The sequence below is a fragment of the Notolepis coatsorum genome (genome assembly GCF_963971535.1).
Source record: "Notolepis coatsorum genome assembly, chromosome: 5".
Taxonomy (NCBI): Eukaryota; Metazoa; Chordata; class Actinopteri; order Aulopiformes; family Paralepididae; genus Notolepis; species Notolepis coatsorum.
Genome location: NC_140169.1, coordinates 60,689,037 through 60,700,597, shown reverse-complemented (window position 1 = coordinate 60,700,597; position 11,561 = coordinate 60,689,037). Strand labels below are relative to the sequence as shown.

The 11,561-nt window shown below is 41.1% G+C and overlaps 1 protein-coding gene across 1 annotated transcript in view; it reads right to left on the bottom strand.

The window, feature by feature from the left end:
- Nucleotides 1–4,112: 4,112 nt before the first annotated feature.
- The window catches only part of LOC311228222 (POU domain, class 2, transcription factor 1-like), a gene marked incomplete at both ends in the record, with an annotated part of 67,508 nt that continues 60,059 nt past the window's right edge, over nucleotides 4,113–11,561 (bottom strand). Inside the window, 2 exons of the mRNA XM_084314133.1 lie at nucleotides 4,113–4,354; nucleotides 8,429–8,523. Coding sequence (XP_084170259.1) covers nucleotides 4,113–4,354; nucleotides 8,429–8,523 — 337 coding nt within the window. The remainder of the gene's footprint in view (nucleotides 4,355–8,428; nucleotides 8,524–11,561) is intronic.

The window sequence follows — 11,561 nt, the reverse complement described above, 5'->3', positions numbered from 1 at the left end:
AGTCTCAATAACATACTGGTTCAAATATAAAATATGAATATCTTACATGTGTTGAATATATATATATATTTATATGTATAGAATTAAGAAAAGATAATTTCTCTAATTCTTCATTTTTCTTCAGATAAATATGTCAGTAACATCGCATGGTGCCAGCTGGTGTCGTCTCTTCATCTCTACGCTTCCGACTCGTAAGGAACTAGACGGGACTAACACACCCTTTAGGCAACGTGACCTGCACACTCTTTAAAGCCTCTTTAGGCAACGTGACCTGAACACTCTTTAAAGCCTCTTTAGGCAACGTGACCTGAACACTCTTTAAAGCCTCTTTAGGCAACGTGACCTGAACACTCTTTAAAGCCTCTTTAGGCAACGTGACCTGAACACTCTTTAAAGCCTCTTTAGGCAACGTGACCTGAACACTCTTTAAAGCCTCTTTAGGCAACATGACCTGAACACTCTTTAAAGCCTCTTTAGGCAACGTGACCTGAACACCCTTTAAAGCCTCTTTAGGCAACGTGACCTGAACACTCTTTAAAGCCTCTTTAGGCAACGTGAGCTGAACACTCTTTAAAGCCTCTTTAGGCAACGTGAGCTGAACACTCTTTAAAGCCTCTTTAGGCAACGTGACCTGAACACTCTTTAAAGCCTCTTTAGGCAACGTGAGCTGAACACTCTTTAAAGCCTCTTTAGGCAACGTGAGCTGAACACTCTTTAAAGCCTCTTTAGGCAACGTGACCTGAACACTCTTTAAAGCCTCTTTAGGCAACGTGACCTGAACACTCTTTAAAGCCTCTTTAGGCAACGTGACCTGAACACTCTTTAAAGCCTCTTTAGGCAACGTGACCTGAACACTCTTTAAAGCCTCTTTAGGCAACGTGAGCTGAACACTCTTTAAAGCCTCTTTAGGCAACGTGACCTGAACACTCTTTAAAGCCTCTTTAGGCAACGTGACCTGCACACTCTTTAAAGCCTCTTTAGGCAACGTGAGCTGAACACTCTTTAAAGCCTCTTTAGGCAACGTGACCTGAACACTCTTTAAAGCCTCTTCAGGCAACGTGAGCTGAACACTCTTTAAAGCCTCTTTAGGCAACGTGAGCTGAACAGACAGGAAGCCGGCCAAATGAACAGCCTGCCTAGCTGAAGAGAAAGGCCACCGCCTTGGCAAGAAGGATCACAAAATAATGTTGTTTTTAAACCTGGAAATACCCCATAAATAGTAGTACTAGAAAATAGCAGTAGTAGGTTGTCCTTATTTGTCTATTATGTTTCATCGTTAGTTTCTTTCTTTCTTTTTTTTGGAAACGGCAAGCCAGACAGTACTTGTACATTCTACAATGTTCTACTGATGAGACATTTCTACAAGTGAACCTTGTCTTTCTAAGTGCTGCTGAGGTATATTCAGTCAAAAGAGTTATTCAAGAATGGAAAGTATATATATATATATAAAAAGAAATAATAAAAAAGAAAAGGAAAACGTGGACATAATTTCACTGCTTACAGTCTAGGGTGGTTAAATAACCACTGTGGTTATTATTACATTTGGTTACTTTGGAAGTAGCAGAATGATGCAAATTTTGCGTGGGGTGGTTTTTAGCGAGGGAGGGGGTTGGAGGAAGTGGACAGGGTTTCACCCGTCAGATTAGGTGGTTTGGCGGGTCCAGACGCAGCTGCCGGTCAGGAGCACGGCAACAGTGGATCCTTTACGGCGACGTGCTGGTTTAATGCCCCCCCCCCCCCAACCTGATCACCAACTCTATGGTTCTCTAACAGTTGAGCGGTTAAGAAGAGGGGGTTTGAGCACAGAACCTGAACCTGACTGGGTGCGGTCACAAAGCTATTAGGAGAAGCATGCAGGCCTCTCAGAGACGCTCAGAAGCGTTACAGCAGCAGGTTGTTAAAGCTTAGTTTCTGGGATCCTGATCAAGCAGCAACACATCAGGAATGGATCAAGGATTGAAACATCAGGAATGGATCAAGGATTGAAACAGGGATTTAAATCAGCAGTGTGAAGGAGTAGTGATCGCGTGCGAATGGCAGCCGGTGTGCTTCACGCAGGCACAGCAGCTCGTGAGGAAACCACCTTTGGTTCAAGCTTTGTTTGTCTCGTGGCTGAAGATTAGTAGAAAAAAAAAGAAAAAAAAAAATCAGACAGCTCTCCCAAAACTGCTACCCAAAAAAAGAATATATATATATATATATATATATATATATATATATATATATATATATATATATATATATAACGCAGGTAATCAAATAACGGGGGACAAATATGCAGATAAAACGAGGACAAAGCATCGAGGGCCCAAATAATATTAAGTACAACCATTCAAACAGCTAAATAACGTTAAAAGTAAAGGAAGCCACCTTCTCACACCCTGACCCACACGATCCCTTTCTTTTTGGTCACTTGCGCTGCCAATTAGAAGCCGAGCTCGAAGAAACGTTATCGAATAAAAAAAAGGAAATATATTTATATATAAAAAAAAATTATAATAAAAAGTTTTTCTTTGGAAAATGATCAAAATATTGCATTTCTATATTTTGTTGACTATGAGAAGAGATATTTTTGTACTCATAAATATATTGACTAGTCTAAGCTACACCGACTACACACAGCAATTGTTTTAACAAATATTTTTGGTATATCTTGAAGTTAAGCAAGTCAGAAGACTGCAGACGAATGGACCTTGAAAAATCGAAAACAAGACGGGATTTTACTCCAAAAAAACAAAAGGAACAGGCAGACTGCAGCTCATCGATCCAGTTATTTTTGGTACAGATACTGTGCACAAGTAGATAAAACGGTACTTCAAAAAACAGACAACCCCCCCCCCCCCACCCAAACTACACCAACATACGGTTGGCATGGTGACCGCCAGCCCAGTACAGAGAGAGAACAGTCAGCCACAGAGAGGCATGAGTATCATACAACCAACAACTGAACTCTTAAAATCTATCTGAGCTGGAGAGAACCCCCCCCCCCCCCCCCCCCGGTCACATGCTAGTTCCTGACCCCTGACCCCGCTCTCCCATGACGAACGCGGCCTCAAGACGGCCTACGTCTGACTTGCATGTGCCCAACCCCCCGTTTAAAGCTCTCGACGTTGTGATTTCTTTCCGTCGTTTCTTTATCAGTGTCTACGGTCCCGCGCCTAAGACGACCATTTTACAAAAAAGCTCCGTGGCCAACATCCGCCACCGCTGCCAAATGTAAAAGTCAGTGTTTACCAAACAGAGGTCCCGGAGAGAGAGCGCGACACCGCCCGCTCCCCCCCTCTGGTCCTTAAAGCAACGATAACCATTATATCGGCCACTTATTACTCGTTATTACCACTTGTTATTTTTAAAGCCTTATAACCACGATTAAAAATTGATATAGGAGTTAAATCTTAACTTAATATTAGACTTACAAAGTTCTGAAAGTGTCAACGATAGAGTAAAGCAAAGAAGAGAGAAAAGAAAGGAAAAAAGTGTCACTAAAATATAAATTTGATATGATTTGTGTAAAAGGCAAAAAATCAACTATAGGTTGGGGTAAACACACAAGTCCCCATTAGTGATGATGAATATTGTGTCATTAGTAGTAAATATCTTTTTAGTTAGAAAGTAAAAAAGAAAAAGAAAAAAAAAAGTATTTCAGAAAGAGATTGCGAGCTGGAAAGAGGATGAAGAGGATGAAGAGGATGAAGAGGATGAAGAGGATGCTATATATCTGTACAGAGTGTGACACGGAGGAGAGACCACGGAGGTGTTCTCAGGGGTCACACGGAGGTCAGGCCGACGCAGCAGCAGCAGTCCTGCCACTGGGCACGACACCGTGGCAACAACAGAAAATAAAAAAGAATCACACAAGTCTTTTAAGTACAAATAAGAGACAGGAAACTAACTTTAAAAAAAAAAGAAAAAGAAAAGTCAATCCAGCCCTCTTTACAGGAGGATCTCTCTTTTTTTTTGGTGGCAGCAAAAAGATTAAATAATGTTAGATGAAAAGGGGGGCATGTGGGGATGAGTGGAGCACCTTTACAGCCCCCCTCCCTGTTCCCTATATGGTGTGGTCATGAAGAGTAGTGCACAATATAAGAAACAGGGGGGGGGGGGGGGGGGCTTCACTGAGCCTTGGAGGCCGTGGTGATGGTGGGGGCCGTCAGGGGCGTGACGGCGGGGGTCTGGTGGTGGGCGTCGGCGGTGAGCTGCAGGGCGCCGGCGGACACCAGGCTGACCGGGTTGCTGGTGAGCAGCGACAGGTTCTGGGGGTTCAGGAAGAGGGGCGTGCCCCCGGAGGTGTTGGCGAACAGCAGGTTGCTGCCGTCCAGAGAGGTGATGGGGAGGGCGCCGCCCGCGGCCAGGGCTGCAGCGGGGAGAGAGGAGGGGAGGGGGGGGGGGGTTTAGAGCTACATACAGACACAAGGTGGGATGGACCCACCCAGGGATTTAGAGCTACATACAGACACAAGGTGGGATGGACCCAGGGATTTAGAGCTACATACAGACACAAGGTGGGATGGACCCAGGGATTTAGAGCTACATACAGACACAAGGTGGGATGGACCCAGGGATTTAGAGCTACACATACAGACACAAGGTGGGATGGACCCAGGGACTGGAGACGTGAGACTAGGTGACGTGAGGCAGACAGACGTGTCCCTGGAGACTTCCGGAGCCAAACATGTCGTCATGGTTTACAAACATTAGCTGGGTCAATAGACAATTAGCAGAGTAAATCATATAAAATATATTTTGCGTGGCAATATTATATCCATACAGTGACGCCAAGTATCGATATAAAAAGATGTATAATAATGTAAAAACAATGTTTTGCTTGACAATCTCATTTTACTGCAATATAAATGATTGGAATGAGGTGAACAGACTGAAAACATTCTTATTATTATCAGATGATTTATATATTTTTTTATTGCAGATGTTAACAAAGTTTTCCATTGGGGACATAGTTTGTAGTTGAAAAAAGGTAATAGATCGCAATAAGTTCCATGTCTAAAATCAGATGTGTAAGTGTCTAAAAGCAGATGTGTAAGTGTTACGTGTCTAAAAGCAGATGTGTAAGTGTTAAGTGTCTAAAAGCAGATGTGTAAGTGTCTAAAAGCAGATGTGTAAGTGTTAAGTGTCTAAAAGCAGATGTGTAAGTGTCTAAAAGCAGATGTGTAAGTGTTAAGTGTCTAAAAGCAGATGTGTAAGTGTCTAAAAGCAGATGTGTAAGTGTTAAGTGTCTAAAAGCAAATGTGTAAGTGTCTAAAAGCAGATGTGTAAGTGTTAAGTGTCTAAAAGCAGATGTGTAAGTGTCTAAAAGCAGATGTGTAAGTGTCTAAAAGCTAGGGATGCACCGAATGGGAAATTCTTGGCCGAAACAGATACCGAAAATAGAAAACAGTTGGCCGAAAACCGAAAGCCGAAAGGCCGAAAATGATTCATAGAATAGAATTTTTTTTACCAATGTTGTGGAACATTATGATTATGGAAAAATATATGATTATGGCAAAACTTACCTTAAATAATAAATAATCACTATTATGGGTCCATAAAACATGTATTCAGCACTTCTGAATGCATACAGTACATTAATTCCATCTTTTCTCTGGCTGCGCAGCGGACATCTGTGCTCTACTGAGCGCACCTTTCTAGTCCCCAGCTGAATGTGCTCGCTTGCACAGTAGACAATGTACAGTCGCGCGAAATAACGTTATGAATGCCCGAAATAACATAGCATTACAAAGTACAGTGACAGCTGGGCTGTGTTAACGTTACAATGTACAGTCGCACGAAATAACGTTATGAATGCCCGAAATAACATAACGTCACAAAGTACAGGTCCAGCTCAGTATGATGTCATAATCAAACATTCTAGAACATTTGTGTATCTATTCAACAATTCTCTCACAGCTGAGTGTGGACGACAGCGGGGACGAGGGAGAGTAACTACATAACATAGGCAGAAACACAATCCCCCACTCTCGCTCTGAATAATATGCATATTAGATCACTCAGTGATTAACCGCGGCATATAGTAAATAAGGATATAAAGCATGTTAAAGACGCATTTATTGGATGCGTTGCGCGCAGTTTACATAGAAACAGCGCGACTCCCGACAGCGCGACTGCATCACAACAACACGCGAATAATATGCATATTAGATCACTGTGATTAACCGCGGCATATAGCAAATAAGGATATAAAGCATGTTAAAGACGCATTTATTGGACGCATTGCGCACAGTTTACATAGAAACAGCGCGACTCCCGACAGCGCGACATCATCACAACAACACGCGAGGTTGTTAGGTTGTTTCTGTTTCGGTGACATATTTTCGGTGAAAAAACTCTTTCGGCCGAAAGCCGAAAGGCAATTTTTTGCCATTTTCGGCCGAAAACTTTCGGTGCCGAAATGTCGGTGCATCCCTACTAAAAGCAGATGTGTAAGTGTCTAAAAGCATATGTGTAAATGTCTAAAAGCAGATGTGTAAGTGTCTAAAAGCAGATGTGTAAGTGTCTAAAAGCAGATGTGTAAGTGTTAAGTGTCTAAAAGCAGATGTGTAAGTGTTAAGTGTCTAAAAGCAGACGTGTAAGTGTCTAAAAGCAGATGTGTAAGTGTCTAAAAGCAGATGTGTAAGTGTTAAGTGTCTAAAAGCAGATGTGTAAGTGTCTAAAAGCAGATGTGTAAGTGTTAAATGTCTAAAAGCAGATGTGTAAGTGTTAAGTGTCTAAAAGCAGATGTGTAAGTGTCTAAAAGCAGATGTGTAAGTGTTAAATGTCTAAAAGCAGATGTGTAAGTGTCTAAAAGCAGGTGTAAGTGTTAAGTGTCTAAAAGCAGATGTGTACGTGTCTAAAAGCAGATGTGTAAGTGTTAAATGTCTAAAAGCAGATGTGTAAGTGTCTAAAAGCAGATGTGTAAGTGTTAAGTGTCTAAAAGCAGATGTGGAAGTGTCTAAAAGCAGATGTGTAAGTGTCTAAAAGCAGATGTGTAAGTGTTAAATGTGTAAGTGTTAAATGTCTAAAAGCAGATGTGTAAGTGTTAAATGTGTAAGTGTTAAATGTCTAAAAGCAGATGTGTAAGTGTCTAAAAGCAGATGTGTAAGTGTCTAAAAGCAGATGTGTAAGTGTTAAATGTCTAAAAGCAGATGTGTAAGTGTCTAAAAGCAGATGTGTAAGTGTCTAAAAGCAGATGTGTAAGTGTCTGAAAGCAGATGTGTAAGTGTCTAAAAGCAGATGTGTAAGTGTCTAAAAGCAGATGTGTAGGTGTCTAAAAGCAGATGTGTAAGTGTCTAAAAGCAGATGTGTAAGTGTTAAATGTCTAAAAGCAGATGTGTAAGTGTCTAAAAGCAGATGTGTAAGTGTCTAAAAGCAGATGTGTAAGTGTTAAATGTCTAAAAGCAGATGTGTAAGTGTCTAAAAGCAGATGTGTAAGTGTCTAAAAGCAGATGTGTAAGTGTTAAATATCTAAAAGCAGATGTGTAAGTGTCTAAAAGCAGATGTGTAAGTGTCTAAAAGCAGATGTGTAAGTGTTAAATGTCTAAAAGCAGATGTGTAAGTGTCTAAAAGCAGATGTGTAAGTGTCTAAAAGCAGATGTGTAAGTGTCTAAAAGCAGATGTGTAAGTGTTAAGTGTCTAAAAGCAGATGTGTAAGTGTCTAAAAGCAGATGTGTAAGTGTTAAATGTCTAAAAGCAGATGTGTAAGTGTCTAAAAGCAGATGTGTAAGTGTTAAGTGTCTAAAAGCAGATGTGTAAGTGTCTAAAAGCAGATGTGTAAGTGTCTAAAAGCAGATGTGTAAGTGTTAAATGTGTAAGTGTTAAATGTCTAAAAGCAGATGTGTAAGTGTCTAAAAGCAGATGTGTAAGTGTCTAAAAGCGGATGTGTAAGTGTTAAATGTCTAAAAGCAGATGTGTAAGTGTTAAATGTCTAAAAGCAGATGTGTAAGTGTCTAAAAGCAGATGTGTAAGTGTCTGAAAGCAGATGTGTAAGTGTCTAAAAGCAGATGTGTAAGTGTCTAAAAGCAGATGTGTAGGTGTCTAAAAGCAGATGTGTAAGTGTTAAATGTCTAAAAGCAGATGTGTAAGTGTCTAAAAGCAGATGTGTAAGTGTCTAAAAGCAGATGTGTAAGTGTTAAATGTCTAAAAGCAGATGTGTAAGTGTCTAAAAGCAGATGTGTAAGTGTCTAAAAGCAGATGTGTAAGTGTCTAAAAGCAGATGTGTAAGTGTTAAATGTCTAAAAGCAGATGTGTAAGTGTCTAAAAGCAGATGTGTAAGTGTCTAAAAGCAGATGTGTAAGTGTTAAATGTCTAAAAGCAGATGTGTAAGTGTCTAAAAGCAGATGTGTAAGTGTTAAGTGTCTAAAAGCAGATGTGTAAGTGTCTAAAAGCAGATGTGTAAGTGTCTAAAAGCAGATGTGTAAGTGTTAAATGTACTTGCCGTTCCACACGCCCTGGATCAGAGTGCTGTTGCTCATCAGCGCAGGACTCAGAGCACTCCCCAGTCCACCAGGAGCCAGACTCAACAACGCACCCCTAGAAACACACGCATACAGGCAGGGGGAGAAACAGCAGCACATCAACACCTGGAGGGTCTGTCCATAACAAACTATTGGGGAAAATTACAATTAATGATACTATTTACATATGATTACCACATCAAAGCAGGCACAAAATGCATTACAATTAACAAGTTCATTGTGTTGTTGTATTTGCTATTATGGGAAGTACCAATAGGAAATAGGCACATTTCTCCAAAATCACAACAAAAGAGAGAAGAACCAGTGATGTATTTTCAGTTTGCCTGAATGATAAATCATTTAGGAGGACAGTGAGCGAGTAATAGGTTTGCGTAGTGGGCGTGTCGACGCACACTTGTCATTTCATAATATACACAGAGCAGCGCGGACCTTCAATTTGAGAAGGTATGACCTCCATCCCTACATCCCGCCCCGGAGGCTGCAGTCCTCTGACTCCGGTCTCCTCTCCATCCCCACCACCAACCTGCGGACTGTCGGTCCCAGAGCCTTCTCTGTGGCCGCACCCACCCTCTGGAACTCACTCCCTCCAAACATCCGTAGTGCTACATCCCTGCACTCCTTCTAATCCCAACTCAAAACCCACCTCTTCACCAAATTTGTAAATGACCTGATTTCCCCCTTTTCTTTCGTTTTCTTTCTTTCTTTCCTTTTGATTCATATTTTGTTGTTACGTTGTTCCCTGTCCCTCTCCCTTACAGATGGAGGACTGAAAAATCGAACCTCTGCTGCTCCTCTATCGCTCCTCCACCACTCCACGGGCCAAACTGATTTTGTGACTACTATTGTTCTGGACCGAGCCAGATTTCACACCTCCACTGCCTCCCACAGGCTGGGGAGACTTTTTCATCTTAAATTTGTATTCGTCCCAAACGCCCCAGCTCCATCCGATTCCTTAGCTTTTTTCACTGTTTACTTATCATGCATTGCAACACTAATATATGGGCAGTACCCCCAAGTCAGACTGCCCATATACAAAATTATCTTGGGGGTCTGAGGGCAGTAGCCCCCGACCCCCTCCCTGGGGGAGCACTTAAGTTATGTACCCTCCCTTTGTTCACTTTGGGAGCCAGCCACCAGCACACCGAAATATAACACCTGAGTGCTAGTTCTATAGTGGCAGAGGAGCAGCAGACCAGCAGCAGAAGAGGTTCGATTTTTCAGTGCTGCATCTGTAGCTGTTAAGTGCCTTGGGTCTCCTGAAAGGCGCTATATAAATTTAAGATATTATTATTATTATCTAGCTCTTCATCCCTGCGTTTGACAGCTCTGTGACGACTTATCTCACGAGTCACGCTGTTTCTATGTGTAAGGAAAACTCCACGAGCAACGGGTCCAATGTAACATGCTTTGCATCCTCGCTCTCCTGATTCCTATTTCAAACAAAAGGAAGATATTGATGGACATTAGCTAGAGCAGGGGTGGGCAATTATTTTTCCCAGGGGGCCAAATGAGCAACTGAAAATATTTTGGAGGGCCGGGCCAAAATTCCGAACTCAATTATGCATAATATACATTTTATTTCTATATAAAAAGCAGTAAATTGCATTGTTTTGACCGCTGGTAAGAGTGTATGTTATTATTTTGCAATTAAAATGTGAGGTTAGCTTTAAAAAATATAATTTATTCAAATAGAATTTCCAAAATGATAAACAAAATGTGAAACATTTAACTCATTTTCAGTCACATTAATAACAAAGGGCATTTTGAGTTTCATATACTATTGAAACAAGGATTTTCTTAGCTTTCTAAAGACATCACATCATCTTTGTAGCCAAAATAAACAAGACATGTGACTGAACTGTGTAAAGAAAAGTGTCCCAGTTTTGTAGCCTTTGACTTTACATTTAATGTTTTCAGAACTGTGCAAAAAGAATTAAAATCATGTGTCCCATTTCACTTGTTATATTTCCACATTTGAGTGTTCTTCAGTTCTTTTTTTTTTACTGTGCAGAAAAAAAGAAAATGATCAAGTGTCCCATTTCACTTGTTATATTCCCACATTTTAGTGTTCTTCAGTTCTTTTTTTCATTCAGTGTGAGAAATACAGTCTCTTTTGAGCTTTAACAAGTCCATCAAAGTCAGGTTGAATGTCTAAGGTGGAGATGCGAAGCACAGCTGACAAATGTTAATCAGTGAGAGGATCTGTACCTGGACTTGGTAAACGTCATGACTGAGAATATCTGTTCACATATGTAGGTGGATCCAAAGAGAACCAACATCTTCTGAGCATGTCTCCTCATGTTTGGAAAGTTCTCCTTGAGAGCAGAGTAGAACTCTAGCAGTGATGCTGACTTAAAGTGCTCTTTCAGTAGTGAATCAGACTGCAGGTCAATGAGTTCAAGCTGAACAACTATCAACACTGCAGGTAAAGGGAGAGGAAACCAGCTGCATTTCATCCTCAACCTTTTTGAAATCTTGAAAATTCATCATGCAGTGCTCCCAACATGGATGAGTACCTGTGCCGGTGATCAGCTGATGGTTTGACTTCTTTCAGGGTTTTCATGTGTTTGAGATTGTTGCTGCCTAGTTGCCTTGAAATTAATTGCAACTTTGTCATGAAGGCTTTCACATGGCTATGCATTTCATGAGCAAAAATGCCCTTGCCCTGCAGTTGTGTGTTCAGTAGGGATGGGTACCGTTCACATTTGAACCGATACGGTACCGGTACCTGTGAATCGATACCAGTACCCAACGGTACCCTTTTTCTGTACTTTAGTCTCTAAAAAATTTATTTACCTACCTCAGTTGTGAAAAAAAATATCCAAACTTCAAATAACCACACTTTCGACAGTTTTCGGCTTGCCATTGCCCAGACTGCTTTGTTGTTGAATCAAGTCAAATCCTAGGTAAGCGTATATTGTGCGTGTGAACGTTGACATGAAAAGAAAAGTATAATAAAAAAAAAAAAAAAAATTAAATGTATTATCATGTAATCTTTTGCGGGCCGGTCAGAATCATCCCGCGTGCCGTATTTGGCCCGCGGGCCGTACAATGCCCAGGTCTGAGCTAGAGTATACTATATAGCTCAGCAGC